The following is a 20,275-nucleotide window of genomic DNA, read 5'->3' as shown; positions in this document are numbered from 1 at the left end:
AGTGTAATCTCGTTGTAACCTGTCATCTACAGCGTAATCTCGCGAGATTACTCTTCCTCTGCTGTAACTACCACAGAAACCGTAACGAAGTGCAGAGATTGTGAATAGACATCTCGTGGAATGTCTATTCACTGTCTAAACACTTCAGTATTGTTAATGTGTTAGTATAAGACAGCACATAGCGATCTAAAAGGATCCCTATGCGCTGACTAAATGAATGGAGAGGAGTGCATGACGCTGATTGGTCAGCGTCATACACTCCTCTGTACAACAGCCACTTGGTCTAAAGTAAAAACACGCCCACTTGGGCATTAAGCAACTAATTAGCATAAATCTAAAATCGCTAATAACATGGTGAAAATAGATTGTTTTTTTAAAATAAAAAGCACTGCTGTCACCTACATTATAGTGCCGATCTCCTTATGTAGGAGATAGGGCACTTATAATGTGGTGACAGCTGAGAGCCCATTTTTCAAATCTGACATATTTCACTTTATGTGGTAATCCACTTCGGAATGCTTAAACCTATCCAAGCAGTTCTGAAACTGTTTTCTCGTGACACATTGGGCTTTATGTTAGTGGTGAAATTTTGACGATATATTCAGTGTTTATTGGTGAAAAATTGCAAAATGTATAAAAAATATCATTTTTCAGAATTTAAATGCATCTGCTTGTAAAACAGATGGTTATACTACCCAAAATAGTTACTAGTTCACATTTCCCATATGTCTACTATAGATTAGCATCGTTTTTTGAACATTCTTTTATTTTTCTTGGACATTACAAGGCTTAGAACGTAAACAGCAATTTCTCATGTTTTTTTTTTAAATTCTTTTATTTTTGTTTTCAAAAGAGCATTACATCATGGCGCATCGCAAAACTGCAGCAACATCGGCTCACAGGCCAACAAGTAACAATACAAAGGCACCCTAATCACAGAGAAGTATAACTCCAACTGCTAAGAACGTGAAGACTAGAGGAGTTCTGGTATGCATCCTGGACCCGCAGCCATGCATATATACCCATAAGGAGGAGCAGAAAAGCGTTGCAACGAAAGAAGAGAAGGCAGAAGAAAGAGAGAAAAGGGAAGGAACCGACCTGACCACCAGGACCCACTGAGTTGACTCAAGACGCCATGACGGTCTTGTATTCCTCTGAGGATTGAAAGCTAATCCATTCACGCCACGTTTTGAGGAAGGCAGCATGGGATCCTCTCATTGATGCCGTGAGATCCTCCATTCTCATGATCTCCTGAATTTTACCAAACCACATGCCCACCGTCAGGGGGCAGGATTGTCTCCACAACGCAGGGACACACGCCCTGGCCGCATTCACCAGATGGCGCACCACTGACCGTCGATAGACAGAGGCACCTCACACAGATGGAGCAGGAAGAGACCCGGTGTTCTCGGGAGGAGGAAATCCGTAAATTTCGAGGAAATGCGCCACACCTCAGACCAAAAGTCCGTCAGCATGGGGCAGTCCCAAAAAATATGTAAGAGAGTACCCACATGGTCACCACATCTCCAACACAGCGGCGAAACCGCCGGAAACATCACATGCAATCTGGAAGGCACCCTATACCATCGAGACAAAATCTTATACCCAGCCTCTTGAAATCTGCTAGCCAGAGATGATTTGTGTCATGTGGAACAGGTGATCCTTATGCTCAGGAGTAAATGTGAAGCCTAAGTCCCGTTCCCAACTAAGCAAGTATGGAGGCGTGGACAGGGTGGAGGGGGAGATTAGGAGAGCATAGAGTCTAGACAATGCGTGTCGGATTGTGCCCGCGCATAATAACTCAAAAGGGGAGTGATTTTGCGAGTACGCCGCTGGATCAGCTAAGGACACGAGAAAGTGTCTCAATTGGGTGACCTGCCATACAGAAAAAGGGACCGGATCCGACAAGGACACCAGCTGAGTACTACTCATCCACACCTCATCCTGTAAAAAACGGGCCGCACGTCCTTTACCTGCCTTCAACCAGTGCTGGAAGGGGCCTCCCTCCTGCCCTGGTGGAAATGCAGGATTGCCCAAAACCGGGAACATTGGAGAGGGGGAGAACTCCGTCCAAGGGAAGATCCGCGCCGCAACCGCCAGCGTGGGCCCTATCCTCGGATGTGTCCGTGCTGCTAGAGGGACATGAATGCCCAACCACTGAAAGGCCTGCATAGGAACTTCCATAAAGACCTGTTCCATGGACACCCATTCTTTAATCTCCGCATGTCTGAACCAATCCAAAATTCGTGCCAAGTGCGAGGTCTGATGATAGGACACGAAATCCGGAAGGCCAACACCGCCCTCACACTTCGCACGAAAGAGCATAGATGGGCAATATGTGCCAGTTTCCCCGCCCATATGAACTTGTGAAGCATAGACAGCAGAGACTGAAAGAAGGGGCATGCGATGTGTATCGGCAACGCCTGAAAGACGTACAGGATCCGCAGTAAAATTTTCATTTTAAATATAGCACATCTGCCAAACCAGGTAAAGGTACCCGACGTCCACGAGTCCAAGTCGCTCTTTACCCTTTGAAGGAGAAGGGTAAAGTTCACCTCATATAGGCGAGACAGCACACTCTGGAGCCTAACCCCCAGATACTTGAGCGAATCCCTAGCCCATTTGAAGGAGAACGACTCCGACAGGTCGGCCACCAGAGTTTGTGGCAACGATATGTTAAGCGCCTCTGACTTTGAGTAATTGATTTTTAAAACTAGACCGTGTCGAGTATTCACCCAACTCGGCCATCCGAGTTACTGGGTACTGGGTGCCCCCCCTTCCTGGTCCCTAAAAATTAGGTTCTTGATAACCACCTATTGAAATTCCAGGAAAGTTCCTCTCTGGCCTGTACATCGACGTAGCACGTACACATTGTACAATGCCATCTGTATGATGTGCCCGGCCAACTTCTTATACCACACCGCATGGCGCTGTAGGGCTTGATCTGACAAGTCCACCCCTCCCATGTACCTATTGTAGTCCAGGATGCAGTCCGGTTTGGTGGTCTCTGTACTGGTACCTCGTACAGGTACATGGGTACTGGTGTGACAGCTCTCGTCTTGTACGTGACACACAATATGTTGCTTCTAGATTGTGCCCTGCTCTAACCCCTTCTTGTTTGCCCAAGCAGAGTCTTAGGGAGGCCTCTCAGATTTCTTCTAGCAGTGCCGCATGCCGCAGTACTTCTGGAAGCAAGGCACTTGAAGAGTGGGACGCTGGTATAAACATTATCCAGGTAGAGGTGGTAGCCCTGATCCAGCAGTTGGTGCACCAAATCCCACACAATTTTTGCATGAACTCCCAGTAAGGGGGGGGGGGCATTCTGGGGGCTGAATACTGGTGTCCTTCCCTTCACACATCCTAAATTTGTAGGTATACCCTGATGCACTCTCGCACACCTTTTATACATCTTCACGCCCTACCTTGCCCTCTTACCTGGCAGGTACTGGCGGAATTGAAGCCTCCCTTTACAATGTACTAAGGACTCATCAATAGAAATACACTTCTCGGGGTGTATGCTTGGGCAAACCGGGCACTGAAATGGCCTAATGGGGGTCTCCGTTTATACAAACCGTCAAAACTGGGGTCATCTCGTGGTGGGCACTGCTCATTATCAGTATAATGTAAGAAGCAAAGTATTGCCTAATTTATTTTTTTTAGGTTCCAGTTCAGTTCTGAAGTTGCTTTGAGGGGCCCATATATTAGAAACCCCCATCAAACACCCCATTTTAGAAACTAGACCCCTCAAAGTATTCACAGCAGCATATAGAAAGTTTATTAACCCTTTAGGTGTTTCACAGGAATTTAGAGCAAAGTAGAGGTGAAATTTACATATTTTTTTTTTGTCAGAAAATCCTTTTTTTTTTTCTTCTGTAAAACAGAAGGTTTTACCAGAGAAACGCAACTCCATATTTATTGCCCAGATTCTGCAGTTTTGAGAAATATGCCACACGTGGCCCTAGTGCAGTAATGGACTGAAGCAGCAGCCTCAGAAGCAAAGGACCACCTAGAGGATTTTGAGGCCTCCTTTTTATTAGGCACCATGTCCGGTTTGAAGAGGTCTTGTGCCAAAACAGTGGAAACCCCCCAAAAGTGACCCCATTTTGGAAACTAGACCCCTTGAGGAATCCATTGTAGTTTTCTTGGGGTGCATGCGGCTTTTTGATCAGTTTTTATTCTATTTTTAAGTGGCGTGGTGACTAAAAAACAGCAATTCTACTATTTGTTTTTTATTCTATTTCTTTCACAGCGTTCACCGTGCGCTATAAATGACACATTCACTTTATTCTGCGGGGCGATACGATTACGGCGATACCATATGTTTATAGTTTTTTTTATGTCTTATGGCGTTTGCACAATAAAATACGTTTTGTAAATAATCTACTTTTTGTGTTACCTTATTCTAAGAGCCAGAACTTTTTTATTTTTACATCAAGAAAGCCGTGTGAGGACTTTTTTTTTTTGCGTAACGAACTGCAGTTTTGATCAGGACCATTTTTAGGTACATGCGACTTTTTGATCTCTTTTTATTCCATTTTATGGGAGGTGAAGTGACGAAAAAAAAATTGTGATTCTGGTATGGTTTATTGATATTTTCTTTTATGGCGTTTACCACGCGGGATAAATAACGAAATAATTTTGTAGTTCAGGCCGTTACGGACGTGGCGATACCAATTATGTAACTTTTTTTTAATCTCTTTTTATTAACAAAGTACTGATAAGGGAAAAAGGGTGATTTTTTACTTTTTATTACTTTTTAAAACTTTTTATTTTCTTGTTTTTACACTTTTTTTTTTTTTTTTACTTGTTATACTTTTGTCCCATTAGGGAACTTGAGGGCAGGAGGCCCTGATCGCAATTCTAATACACTGCACTACATGCGTAGTGCAGTGTATCAGAGCTGTCAGCTACTCACTGACAGCAAGCATAGTGGGTCCTGACTTTCTCAGGACCCACTAGGCTTCCGTCGATGGCCTAGCCGGACGCCATTGTTTGGTGTCCGGTTTCCATAGTCACCAACGCCGGCCACTATCGTGTAGCAGGCCGGCGATTGGTAGCTTAACCCCTAAAAAACCGCGATCACTATTGAACGCGGCTTTTAAGGAGTTAATCAGCAGGGACACAGCGATCGGTCCCCGCTGTAGGAGCTGCGGCAACTGCTGTACGAGACAGCAGCTGTCACAGCTCCTGCATGTGCCAGGAAGACGGCCGAAATGGCCGTTACTCCCGTGACAAACTATAAGGTCATGGAGCGCGAACGATACAGCTACCATGACCTAATAGTACGTCCAGGAGCGGGAAGGGGTTGAGGAGCCTGGACCGCAAATGCTTCCAGTAAAATGACTTGTCCTATTTTTTTATTTTTTTTTGCGGTATGGCCTCCTGGACAATACACGGACTGTGAAAACCACGGTTGTGTGCATTGACCCATAGGATAGAATGCGTCCTATACGATCTGCAATTGTGGCTAGAATACGGCTGCAAAACTGCAGTAGTGTGCATGTTGCCTAACTTTTAGAACACAACAATATTTCTCTTGGCATAAATACATTAACCCCTTCCCTCTTTAGCCACTTTTGACCTTCCTGACCGAGCCTCATTTTTCAAATCTGACATGTGTCACTTTATGTGGTAATAACTCCGGAATGCTTTCACCTATCCAAGCGATTCTGAGATTGTTTTCTCGTGACACATTGGACTTTATGTTACTGGCAAAATTTGCTCGATATGTTCAGTATTTAATTGTGAAAAACACCAAAATTTAGCGAAAAATTGCAAAAATTAGCATTTTTCTCAATTTAAATGTATCTGCTTGTAAGACAGGCAGTTATACCACCCAAAATTGTTGCTAATTAACATCACCCATATGTCTACTTTAGATTGGCATCGTTTTTTGAACATCCTTTTATTTTTCTATGACCTCACAAGGCTTAGAACTTTAGCAGCAATTTCTCACATTTTCAAGAAAATTTCAAAAGGCCATTTTTACAGGGGCCAGTTCAGTTGTGAAGTGGCTTTGAGGGCCTTATATATTAGAAACCCCCAAAAAGTCACCCCATTTTAAAAACTTCACCCCTCAAAGTATTCAAAACAGCATTTAGAAAATGTCTTAACCCTTTACACATTTCACAGGAATTAAAGCAATGTAGAGGTGAATTTTACAAATTTCATATTTTTTTGCAGAAATAAATTTTTAGTACAATTTTTTTTATAACACAGAAGGTTTTACCAGAGAAATGCAACTCAATATTTGTTGCCCAGTTTCTGCAGTTTTAGGAAATATCCCACATGTAGCCGTAGCGTGCTACTGGACTGAAGCACCGGCCTCAGAAGCAAAGGAGCACCTAGTGGATTTTGGGGCCTTATTTTTGTTAGAATATATTTTAGGCACCATGTCAGGTTTGAAGGGCTCTTGCGGTGCCAAAACAGTCAAAATCCCCCAAAAGTGACCCCATCTGGGAAACTACACACCTCAAGGAAATTATCTAGGGGTACAGTGAGCATTTTGACCGCACAGCTTTTTTACAGAAATTATTAGAAGTAGGCCGTGAAAATTAAAATCAACATTTCTTCAAAGAAAATGTAGGTTTAGCGATTTTTTTTCTCATTTTCACAAAGACTAAAGGAGAAAAAGCACCGTAAAATTTGTAAAGCAATTTCTCCCGAGTAAAACAATACCCCACATGTGGTAATAACCGGTTGTTTGGAGACACGGCGAGGCTGAGAAGGGAAAGAGCGCTATTTGGCTTTTGGAGCTCAAGTTTAGCAGGAATGGTTTGTGGAGGCCATGTCACATTTACAAAGCCCCTGAGGGGACAAAACAGTGGAAACCCCCCACAGGTGACCCCATTTTGGAAACTACGCCCATTGAGGAAATTATCTAGGGGTATAGTGAGCGTTTTGACCCAACAGGTTTTTTGCATAAATTATTGGAAATAGGCCCTGAAAATGACAATCTAAATTTTTTCAAAGAAAATGTAGGTTTAGCTAATTTTTTCTCATTTCCACAAGGACTGAAGGAGAAAAAGCACCGTAAAATTTGTAAACCAATCTCTCCCGAGTAAAACAATGCCCCACATGTGGTAATAAACGGTTGTTTGGACACACGGCGAGGCTGAGAAGGGAAAGAGCGCTATTTGGCTTTTGGAGCTCAAGTTTAGCAGAAATGGTTTGCGGAGGCCAGGTCACATTTACGAAGTCCCTGAGGAGACAAAACAGTGGAAACCCCCCACAAGTGACCCCATTTTGGAGACTACACCCATTGAGGAAATTATCTAGGGGTATAGTGAGCTCTTTGACCCCACAGGTTTTTTGCAGAAATTATTGGAAGTAGGCCCTGAAAATAAAAATCAACATTTTTTCAAAGAAAATGTAGGTTTAGCTTATTTTTACTCATTTCCACAAGGACTGAAGGAGAAAAAGCACCACAAAATTTGTAAAGCAATTTCTCCCGAGTAAAACAATGCCCCACATGTGGTAATAAACGGCTGTTTGGAGACACGGCTTGGCTTAGAAGGGAAAGAGCGCTATTTGGCTTTTGGAGATCACATTGAGCAGGAATGGTTTGCGGCGGCCATGTCACATTTGCAAAGCCCCTGAGGGGAAAAAAACAATGAAAACGCCCAAAAAGTGACACCATTTAGGAAACTACACCTCTTGAGGAATTCATCTAGGGGCGTAGTGAGCATTTTGACCCCACAGATGTTTCATAGAATTTATTAGAATTGGGCAGTGAAAATAAAAACAATCCTTTTTCTTCAATAAGACGTAGCTTTAGCGCAAATTTTTTCATTTTCGCAACAAATAAAGGAAAAAAAGAACCCAACATTTGTAAAGCAATTTCTACCGAGTACGGCAATACCCCATATGTGGTCATAAACTGCTGTTTGGGCACATGGCAGGGCTCAGAAGGGAAGGACCGCCATTTGGAGTGCAGATGTTTCTGGATTGGTTTCTGGGCGCCTGTGGGCCCAAAACAGTGGAAATCCCCCAGAAGTGACCCCATTTTGGAAACTACACCCCTCAATGCATTTACCTACGGGTGTAGTGAGCATGTTAACCCTGCAGGTGTTTTGTAGAAATTAGTGTGAACTCGATGTTGCAGAGTGAAAATGGGATTTTTTCCACAGATATGTGGACAATATGTGGTGCCCGGCTTGTGCCACCATAACAAGACAGCTCTCTAATTATTATGCTGGGTTTCCTGGTTTTAGAAACACCCTACATGTGGCCCTAATCTCTTGCCTGGACAGTCGACCAGGCTCAGGAGTGAAAGGGTACCATGTAAAATTGAGGCCTAATTTGGCGATTTACAAAGTATTGGTTCACAACTGCAGAGGCTCAGATGTTAAATAATAAAAATAAACCCCTGGGAAGTGACCCCATTATGGAAACTGCACCCCTCAAGGCATTTATTAAGGGGTGTAGTGAGCATTTTCACCCCACAGATCTTTTCCATAAATGAATGCGCTGTGGATGGTGCAAATTAAAAATTTATATTTTTCCCTAGATATGCCATTCAGTGGCAAATATGTCGTGCCCAGCTTATGCCACTGGAGACACACACCCCAAAAATTGCTAAAAGGGTTCTCCCGGGTATGACGATGCCATATATGTGGAAGGAAACTGCTGTTTGGGCACGCTGTAGGGTTCAGATGGGAGGAAATGCCATTTGGCTTTTGGAGCGTGGATTTTGCTTGGTAGTAGTTTTGTTTGGAGTCTTACTGGTGTTTCAGTTTATAATGTAGGGCATATGTAAGCCGGGCGGAGTATATAAGGGGCATAGTCAGGTGGTATAATAATGGGGTAAAAAAAAACAATAAAATGATCCATAGATGTGTGTTACGCTGTGAAGCAATCCTTTCCGCACAGGCCGGTGTCGCACTGATATATGGCGTCCTTTCTTATCCCCCTTTTGATCCACACTCCGCGCCTTTGTAGTTTGGGGAATTTTGCTGGGAAAGTGTTGTCCTGGTATAATACGGGCACCGTCGCTTCCAGCGGATATGTTTGGGCCCTCCCTTTCCTGGTTCCCTAATTTTAGGTCCTTGAAAAATCGCCTCTTCAAACAGAAGAAATGTTCCCCTCGGGCACAACTGCATATTTTTTTATTTCCTGACTTATTGGAGCCATAACTAATTTTATTTTTCATAGACGTAGCGGTATGAGGGCTGGTTTGTTGCGGGACGAGCTGTAGCTATTATTGGTACCATTTTGGGGTACATGCGACTTTTTGATAACCTTTTATTCTATTTTTTGGGATGCCAGGTAAACAAAAAAACGCAATTCTGGCACAGCTTTTTTTGTTTTTTTTTTATACAGCGTTCGCCATGCGTTATAAACTACATGTTACCTTTATTCTGCGGGTCAGTACGATTCCGGCGATACCTCATTTATAGAACTTTTTCATGTTTTACAACTTTTTGCACAATAAAATTACTTTTGTAAAAAGAATGTATTTTTTCTGTCGCCAAGTTGTGAGAGCCATAACTTTTTAATTTTTTTGTCGACGGAGGTGTATGAGGGCTTGTTTTTTGCGAGACGAGCTATAGTTTTTATAGGTACCATTTTTGGATACGTGCGACTTTTTGATCACTTTTTATTCTAATATTTGTAGGGCAAAGTGACCAAAAAACAGAAACTCTGGTAACGTTTTTTACGGGTTTTTTTACGCTGTTCACCGCGTGCAATAAATAATACAATATTTTGATACCTCAGGTCGTTACGGTCGTGGCGATACCAAATACATATGGTTTATTATTATTTTTCAATAATAAAGGACTTGATAAGAGTAAAAGGGGGATTGTGTTTTATTTGATTACTTGAAACTTTTACTGTTTTCAAACTTTTATTTTGTGCACTTTTTTTTACACTTTTTTTATACTTTTTTTACACTTTTTCTCAAGTCCCACTAGGGGACTTGAAGTTCCAACGGTCAGATTTTTTTTTTTCTAATACATTGCACTACCTATGTAGTGCAATGTATTAGATCTGTCAGTCATTCACTGACAGCAAGCCGATTAGGCTTCGCCTCCCGGCGGGGCCTAAATCGGCTTCCGTAATGGCAGAGCAGGAGACCATTGTGTCTCCTGTTGCCATAACAGCAGTCGCCAGTCCTGATTGCCTGTCAGGGCTGGCGATCTGCTAGTAACCGCTACGATGCAGCAATCGTTTTCGATTGCTGCATCGAAGGGGTTAATGGCAGGGATCGGAGCTAGCTCCGGTTCCTGCCGTTACAGGTGGATGTCAGCTGTACAGTACAGCGGACTTCCACCGCTGATGACGCCGGATCAGCTCCTGACCCGGCGCCATCTTGCCGGCAGCTACGGAAGCCGATCAGGCTCCGCCGCCGGGCGGATCTTGACCGGCTTCGGTGCTAGGCAGACCGGGAGGCCAGTATTAGGCCTCCGGTTGCCATTGCAGCCACCGGAACCCCGGCAATTTCATTACTGGGGTTCCGATGAGCTGCAAACACCTTAAGTGCAGCGATCGCGTTTGAGCGCTGCACTTAAGGGGTTAATGGCGGGGATCGAAGCGAATTTCGGTCCCCGCCGTTACAGCCGGATGTCAGCTGTAAGATACAGCTGAGATCCGGTGATGATGGGACCGGCTCAGCTTCTGAGCCGGTCCCAAACATTTGGCGTACATGTACGGCAAGATGCGGGAAGTCAGTACTTTCCATGACGTACATGTACGGCAAATGTCGGGAAGGGGTTAAAACAGGTATAAGTGCATTTTAGCTGCATTGGCTATTATGTTCATATAAGTAACCAGTATGCCACATAGTGGGGGGCATAATATTTTGTATAGGAATAAACTTATTGTATTTTCTTAAATTTTAGCTTCAAAATCTGGGAATCAATCCGTCCAACATTGGCTTCAGCACCCTAACCATGGAGTCTGATAAGTTTATCTGTATCCGAGAGAAGGTCGGAGAACAGGCTCAGGTGGTTATCATTGATCTGGTAGATCCAACCGCTCCATTGAGACGTCCAATATCTGCTGAAAGTGCCATCATGAATCCAGCTTCCAAAGTCATCGCTCTAAAAGGTGAGTCAGGATGACTTCAACACCTACATTTCTAATCATACATAAATATTAATGTGCTTTTAGGAAGTTATTTGGTACTCTTGAAACATATGCAATGAATACTGTAACCCACTAATTCCTATGCTAAAGCTTTTCCAGGTATTTGTCTTTTGGTTCCTTCCTGTACAGAAAAAGAAATGGCATGACAATTACAATTGTCATAAGATAATTCTTCTCTTCAAGAGAGATTTCTGGTTCAACTTTTTTTCCTGACTATTAGACATAACCCATACACCTATTGCTACATGCCCTTCACTCTGTAATGCTGCACACCAGAATTTCTGAACGTGTATTGCCCGCATTACCGACTTCAATGATTTTGCTGTGATGTTTATGCAAACGTGTCAAAATCCAGCGCTACTATTATTATGTACTGGGTATGCTGGAAGGTGGCTCTATCAGCACCCATGTGTAATGTAGATACCAAGGTGGAACATGATACATTTGTCATAATCCATATTATCCGTCGTGTCAAACATGCAAAGTAGTGTAAAGGTAGACATGTGTTTTCCACACTGCACAAAATACACATCCCGTATATGTATGGTCTTGGATGGTTTAGTTCTTCTAAATACATAATATAGTTAGTACGGTTGAAAAAAAGACATGTCCATCAAGTTCAACCAAGGGATGGGAAAAGGGTAGAGAACACATAGGAGCTAATATTTTTTTGTTCTACGAAATTATCTAACCCTTTTTTAAAGCCATCTACTGTCCCTGCTGCGACCAGCTCCTGTGGTAGGCTATTCCATAGATTCACCGTTCTCACAGTAAAGAAGGTTTGTCGCCTCTGCAGGTTGAACCTTTTTTTCTCCAGACGGAGGGAGTGCCCCCTTGTTTTTTGAGGGGGTTTTACATAGAACAGGATTTCACCATATTTTTTGTATTTGCCATTAATATATTTATATAAGTTAATCATGTCCCCCCTTAGTCGACTTTTTTCAAGGCTAAATAGGTTTAATTCTTTTAATCTTTCCTCATAACTTAGATTCTCCATGCCCCTTATTAGCTTTGTTGCACTTCTTTGTATTTTTTCCAACTCCAGGGCATCCTTTCTATGAACCGGAGCCCAGAACTGAACTGCATATTCTAGATGAGGCCTCACTAATGCTTTGTAAAGTGGCAATATTACATCCCTGTCCCGCGAGTCCATGCCTCTTTTAATACACGACAATATCTTGCTGGCCTTTGAAGCAGCTGATTGACACTGCATGCTGTTATTTAGTTTATGATTTACAAGTACACCCAGATCCTTCTCAACAAGCGAATCCCCCAGTATAGCTCCCCGGAGGACATATGATGCATGCAGGTTGTTGGTACCCAGATGCATAACTTTACATTAAACTTCATCTGCCAACTGGATGCCCAAACACTTAGTTTGTTTAAATCCGCTTGCAATTCACGAACATCTTCCATAGTCTGAACTATATTACATAGCTTGGTGTCATCTGCAAAAATAGAAATATTGCTATTAATCCCATCCTCTATATCATTGATAAATAAGTTGAATAATAGTGGTCCCAGCACTGAACCCTGTAGTACACCACTTATAACCGGGGACCATTCAGAGTAGGAATCATTGACCACAACTCTCTGGATACGGTCCTTGAGCCAATTCTCAATCCAATTACAAACAATACTTTCTAAACCTATAGTCCTTAATTTACCCATTAGACGTCTATGAGGGACAGTGTCGAATGCCTTTACAAAGTCCAAAAACACTATATACACAGCGGCCCCTCTGTCTAGGCTTCTGCTCACCTCTTCATAAAAACATATCAGGTTAGTTTGACAACTTCTGTCCTTAAAGAGACTCTGTCACCACATTATAAGTGCCCTATCTCCTATATAAGGAGATGGGCGCTGCAATGTAGGTGACAGTAATGCTTTTTATTTAAAAAAACGATCTTTTTCACAAAGTTAGGAGCGATTTTGGTTTATGCTAATGAGCTTTCTTAATGCCCAAGTGGGCGTACTTTTACTTTCGACCAAGTGGGCGTTGTACAGAGGAGTGCATGACGCTGACCAATCGGCATCATGCACTCCTCTCCATTCATCCACACTGCACTAGCGATATAGATATATCGCTATGTGCAGCCTCATACACCAACCCTAACATTACTACAGTGTCCTGATAATGAATACACATGACCGTCCAGGCTGGACGTCATGTGTACTCAGAATCCTGACACTTCTGACTCTCTTTTTTTTGTGAGATTCCGGCAAGTGAAACCAAATCTCGTTTAGCTCCGTGATCTCGCGAGATTTGGTTTCACTTGCCGGAATCTCACAAAAAAAGATCAGAAGTGTCAGGATTCTGAGTACACATGACGTCCAGGCTGGATTTCATGTGTATTCATTATCAGGACACTGTAGTAATGTTAGGGCTTGTGTATGTAGCTGCACATAGTGATATATCTATATCGCTAGTGCAGTGTGGATGAATGGAGAGGAGTGCATGATGCCGATTGGTCAGCGTCATGCACTCCTCTGTACAACGCCCACTTGGTCGAAAGTAAAAGTACGCCCACTTGGGCATTAAGAAAGCTCATTAGCATAAACCAAAATCGCTCCTAACGTTGTGAAAAAAGATCGTTTTTTTAAATAAAAAGCATTACTGTCACCTACATTACAGCACCCATCTCCTTATGTAGGAGACAGGGCACTTATAATGTGGTGACAGAGTCTCTTTTATAAAACCGTGCTGGCTGTCACTTGTAATACTATTTTTTTGTGTCACACAATCCTGTATATAGTCCCTCAATATCCCCTCAAACATTTTCCCCACGATAGATGTTAAGCTTACTGGTCTATAATCACCCGGGGAAGACCTAGAGCCCTTTTTTAAAATAGGCACCATATTTGCCCTTCGCTAGTCCCTTTGCACTATACCAGTCACTAGAGAATCTCTAAATGTTATGAAGAGGGGGACAGAAATAACTGAACTAAGCTCTTTAGGAACTCTAGGGTGTAACCCATCTGGTCCCTGGGCCTTGTGCACATTTATTTAATTTAAGCTTGGACCATATCTGCATTCAGCCAATTCAGTATATCAACTGATATAGTAACAGCACTGGCTACATCAGCTGCTCTTTCTTCTGTTGTATATACAGAGCTGAAGAACCCATTTAGTAACTCCGCCTTCTCTTGATCCCCTGTGACCAACTCCCCATTACCACTATCTAGGGGTCCTTCATGTTCAGACCTTGGCTTTTTTGCATTTATATACTTAGAGAGTTTTTTGGGATTTGTTTTACTTTCCTTGGCCACCTGCCTTTCATTTTGTATTTTTGCTGATTTTATTACCTTTTTTACAGATTTTATTAAGCTCTTTATAATTTAAAAAGGCTACAGCTGTACCCTCAGATTTGTATTTTTTAAGCGCTCTTTTTTTGGTCATATATTGCCCTTTTTACAGAAGGTGTAAGCCATGTGGGGTTATATTTTAGTCATTTATACTTGTCACCTATAGAAATAAATTTTGCACTATAATTACCCAAAGTAGAATTGAAAATCTCCCATTTATGATTTGTACCATTATTTGACATTAGTTCTTCCCAGTCTATATACTGAATTGGAGCCCTCATCCTGGGGAAATTGGCCTTCTTAAAATTTAATTGTTTTTGCCTTCCCAGCCTGTGTTTGTTTTTTACAGTATAGGTAAAAAAAAATATATTGTGATCACGGTTACCGAGGTTTTCACGAACATTGACATTCCCAACAAGCTTTGCATTATTGGAAATGACCAGATCCAACAGAGCTTCACCTCTAGTCGGGTCTTCCACAAACTGGGCCATAAAATTTTCCTGTGACAGGTTGAGGAAATTTCTCCCCTTTGCAGTTGAAGCCGAACCATGACACCAATTAATATCCCGGTAATTAAAATCTCCCATTATCACTACTGTACCCCCCCCCCCCCCCGGTGCTGCCCGCTCCATCTGTATATATATTTGACCTTCCATCTCCTCAGTTATATTGGGGGGTGGTCTATAGATTACACCAAAAGCAATTTTTTCAGTGTTTACCTCCCTTTCTAGTTCCACCCACAAGGTTTTAACTTCCTCACAATCTTCACCCACTATTGTCTCTTTCACACTCATCTTCATATCACTTCTCACATACAGACATACACCACCACCTTTCCTATTTGTCCTGTCTTTCCGAAAAAGTGTAAAACCCTGTAGATTTACAGCCCAGTCATGAGAAGAGTCCAGCCATGTTTCAGCAACACCAACTATATCTGTATGTTCCTCCCAGTATCAAGGCCTCCAGCTCCCCCATTTTGCTTGCTAGACTTCTGGCATTTGTGAACATACACTTTAACTTGCATTTCAATTTTTCAGTTTCAGAAATGTGATTATTTGACATTATTTGGGCATTTTTATTTTCATTGCTGTTTTGTAACAAAAGGATCTCCTTATCCTATTGTCTAGTCCTCTCCCGTCTATTTCTCCCCCCACCAATATAGTCTGACCCCTCTCTAACCTAACTACCCCTTTATTTTCTACATTGACCTCCCTCCTCATCCCTAGTTTAAACACTCCGCCACCCCAGCTAGAATTCTCTCCTCCAGCACAGCAGACCCCTTTCCATTTAGATGCAAATCATCTGCAGAATACAGTTTGTACCCCAATGAAAAGTCAGCCCAGTGCTCTAGGAACCCAAAGCCTTCTCCTCTACACCAAGACTTCAGCCATGCATTTAACTCCCTGAGCTCCCGCTGTCTTTCCTGTGATGCGCATGGCACAGGCAGTATTCCTGAGAATACAACCTTGGAGGTCCTTCCCTTCAGCTTGTAGCCTAGTTCTTTAAAATTAATCTTAAGGCTCCTCCACCTACCATGTATTCTATCGTTGGTACCCACATGGACCACGACAGCTGGATCATTGCCAGCCCCTCCCAGGAATTTATCCACCCGTTCCACCACATGCCGAACCTTGGCACCAGGAAGACCGCAAACCATTCGGTTGAGGCGGTCTCGGCGACAAATTATTCTCTCAGTCTTCCTGATTTATAGAAATCCCAACAACTACTAATTATCTTGCCTTACCTGCATTACCATCCCGCCGACTACTAGCTGGGCTGTTCTCCCGGCCGTTTCTGAGACTTGAACATTAACATCTGAGAAAATATTCCCACGCTGTCCCCCAAAATTGCCACTGATAGAAAATTATATAAACATATACAACATTAGGAGGTGAATCCTTTGACTTGGACCTATTGTTTCCCCGATCATGTTCTCTCCTGACATCACTATATAAATTTCCATGCACTTGATGGCAGATCGCTCATTCAGTTGACCGCTATTCTCCATATACATGTATGGCTCGGGGAAAAACCCACTGCCAGCTGCGTATCTCCCTCAGAAACAGAAGATTGGGCATGTTAAAATCCAACATGCCCAATCCTTCTTTTCCCTGATGGCAGATGGTAAGACACTCCCATACACATTAGTTGGCTGGTTCCAACCATAATCGGTAGTCCGGCTTTAATCTAATGTGTACGGGCGTACTTAGGCCTTGTTCACACGACGTGTGTTCGACGCGTTTTACGCACTGAAAACGTGTCAAACGCGTGCTTTAAGATTCTCATTGACATCAATGGGAAAACGCGTTGTAGTGCTTAAAATGTTTCATTTTTTCTGCTCGCGTGTTTAAAGAACATGTCGTGTAAAAAATAAAAAAAAAGCGTCTGGTTAATTCTTGGCGCGTAAAACGCACAGAAAACGCGCCTCATTCCCGTAGTCAATAGGAGTCCTAATTACATGCGCCAAAAACGCGTAAAAAAAATGCTAGCCTAATTGCCTATTCAGTTTTTACCTTGGTATAGTCCACACTTTCTTCAAGGCTGTGTGTGTTATAATATATTGACCCAGCGGTCATGTCGGTATGTACAGCTTCTTTACCTAATATTTTATTTCTGTATTTTTGGCATAAATGCACTGTTGTATATGTAACCGTTTTGGCTGAACGTGCGGATGTAGGGTTATTGTGAATGGGATACAGCCTATACACACAATGTGGTACAAGTCTGTGCAGTTTCTAAACCATTCTACATTCTCCTTTTTTTTTTAAAAAAAAATCCAAACCTACAAAGCAAAGGATGCTGGGGATAAACGGTGTTTATGTGCGATTGAATGCACTTGCTGTAAAGACATTGCATCGCTATTGCTTTTAATGTCACGTGGGGTGGATTTTCAATGACTCAAAAGAACATTCTAATCACGGCCCCTTTGGTCAGGCTCGTCTGTCCGCTCTTTATGTTGCAATGGCAGCCTCTTACTTTTCTTATTCACGTTTTCCCTATGTTAGTGTACTATATGTTCTCCTGCTGTAGTTATGAAAGCGAGCATTTTCATAGTCCAACCTGTCTTTACTAGCAGGGTAATTCTGAACTTCCTTTTAAGCATTCATTTGCTTGGTTTTCTTTTCAGTGTTCGCAGGCTGACCGCCTATACGTGGCAGAAGCAGCCGTTATGATCCTCCACAGGCTATTGATTCACAAATCACTAGCGGTCTATACATTGTCACATACAAGGCTGTGTTCACATCTGCATCAGGGCAGGAAGTGTTCTATGTGACGGCTCACGGTCTGCTTCCGCTGTGTGTAGCTGCTAGTAAAACCTTCTACCTGAGCCTTGATTGCATATTCTAATGTACTGTCTCTTATCCTCGCTCTCCTTTTGATTCTCCGTATTTAATATGCTGTTCCCTTCCTTTTTTTTCCCATTTGTTTAATTATGCTTTTTTTTTTTTTTCTCCCCCACCTTCTGCTTTCTCCTCTCAAACAGACGGTGAGTTTATACGTTGTCCAGTCTCTCGTGAATTTGTCTTTTTGTGAGGTAACGTTCGTAAAAATGTAAGACTGTTTTTTTAATGTGGTGTTTTGTTTTTTTTATCTTGTTTGACCAGCAGTTTGTGAATGTCTGTCATATGTGACTAAATCTTCTAAAAATATATTTAAAGGGAACTGGTCACCAGCATTTCACCTAGTGAGCTCTACTCGCCGCTGCTGTCAAAAGTTCTTTGCCGTTATTCTCTCCCCCTAAATTCCTCCTCCGACCATAAATAACGGTCTGCAAACATTTTGCGCCTTTTATGGTAATAACTCGGCAGTGTCGTTTGTTCCTCTTCTTATGCCCGCCCACCGCCGAAAACTGGCCCATCCCAAATGCTGTCAATCAAAAGTAAGGAGGCGGGGTTAACTCAGAAAGGCTTGAGGAATGAAGATATGACTCTCCTGCTCATTCGCATACAGTGCAGGAACACTAAACGGAATACTAAAGCTACAGGGCCTAGTTAGAGGATAATTATAGGTTACATCAAAATGATTTTTCACCCACTCCCACCAGGTATTGCTGGTCTAATAGGTGAAATGCTGGTGACCGGTCCCCTTTAATATATATTATAATCTGAGTCTACTGACATAACTGTTATAGAAGATACTTGAAATTCTCATAAATTAACAATTCTATACCATTTTTTTTCGTTAGAACTGATATTCCTCTTGAAAATATATGAACAAATTGACAACCGGGTATTACTATTCCCCTGATCAATGGGTCTTGTTCCTTTATGCTGACACTTGTACAAGCAGTGCCAACCGTGTCAGACTGTATAGGAAGGCACGATTGACAAGGAGGCTAATAACACCCAGTTGTCAATGTAATAATATCCAGGAGGAATGACCTGATTGGTGCAATTTACAGTTCTAGGAATAGATGCTTAAGGGCCTGTTCACATAAACGTCGGGTTCCGTTTGGGGTTTCCGTTCATCTATTCAGTCAGAGGAACAGATGAACGAAACTATAGCTTACGTTTGCATTACCATTGATTTCAATGTTTCAGTTGGTTTCCGTTCCATAAAGTTTCCGTGTTTTTTCACTGAAACACAAAAGCGTAGTCCATATAGTATATATTGAATATGGATTGTGCTACATTTTAGCCCACAGAACAGCATTTTCCGGCCTTATAATGGGTCTGCCAAAATGAATTTAACCCCTTAATGACCGGGCCATTTTGCACGTTAATGACCAAGGATTATTTTTTGTTTTTTCATGGTCGCATTCCAAGAGTCGTAACTCTTTTTTTATTCCGTCGACATAGCCGTATAAGGGCTTGTTTTTTGCGGGATGAGTTGTATTTTGTAATTGCACCATTTTTAGATGCTTATAATATATTGATTAACTTTTATTAACTTTATTTTAGGAGAGAATTGAAAATAAGCAGCTATTCCAGCATTAATTTTCACGTTATAAATTTACGCCGTTTACTATGCAGCGTGAATAACATGTTAACTTTATTCTATGGGTCGGCACGATTACGGGGATACCAAATATGTAAAGGTTTTATATGTTTTTTCTACGTTTGCACAATAAAAACCCTTTTAGAAAAAAATTACTTGTTTTTGCATCGCCGCGTTCCAAGAGGCGTAGTTTTTTTATTTTTCCGTCGATGTGGCCGTACGTGGGATTGATTTTTGCGGGACAATGTGTAGTTTTCATTAGTACTATTTTGGGGTACATAGGACTTATAGATGAACTTTTATTTTATTTTTTATGGGGGGAATGGGAGAAAAGAGAGAATTTTGCCGTTGTTTTTTGCGTTTTCTTTGGACGCCGTTCATCCGGCGGTTTAATTAATGTGTTCATTTTATTGGTCAAGTTGTTACGATCGCGGGGATACCATATATGTGTATGTGTGATTTGTTTTGACCGTTTTATTAAATAAAACCACTTTTTGGGGCAAAAAAGTAGTTTTATTTGACTTTGACTGTAATTTTTTTTATTTTTTTTTTCACAAACTTTATTTAACGGTTTTACTTTTTTTTTTTTAGTCCCACCAGGGGACTTCACTATGCGATGTGCCGATCGCATATATAATGCTTTGGTATACTTAGTATACCAAAGCATTATTGCCTGTCAGTGTAAAACTGACAGGCAACCTGTTAGGTCATGCCTCTGGCATCGCCTAACAGGCAGATGCTGAAGACAGACCTGGGGGTCTTTGTTAGACCCCCGGCTGTCATGGAAACCCGACGGCGACCCGCGATTTGTTTGCGGGGGCGCCGATCGGGAGACAGAGGGAGTTCCCCCCTCTGTCAAACACATTAAATGCCGCTGTCACTGTTGACAGCGGCATTTAATGGGTTAAACTGCCGGAATCGGCGCGTGCTTCGATTCCGGCAG

The 20,275-nt window shown here is 42.2% G+C and overlaps 1 protein-coding gene across 1 annotated transcript in view; it reads left to right on the top strand.

The window, feature by feature from the left end:
* Nucleotides 1-20,275, top strand: part of LOC142657207 (clathrin heavy chain 1-like) — a 120,925-nt gene that overhangs the window by 34,031 nt on the left and 66,619 nt on the right. Inside the window, exon 2 of the mRNA XM_075832261.1 lies at nt 10,842-11,049. Coding sequence (XP_075688376.1) covers nt 10,842-11,049 — 208 coding nt within the window. The remainder of the gene's footprint in view (nt 1-10,841; nt 11,050-20,275) is intronic.

The sequence above is a fragment of the Rhinoderma darwinii genome, chromosome 1, assembly GCF_050947455.1.
Source record: "Rhinoderma darwinii isolate aRhiDar2 chromosome 1, aRhiDar2.hap1, whole genome shotgun sequence".
Classification (NCBI taxonomy): Eukaryota; Metazoa; Chordata; class Amphibia; order Anura; family Rhinodermatidae; genus Rhinoderma; species Rhinoderma darwinii.
This window is presented reverse-complemented; position numbering and strand designations above follow the sequence as displayed.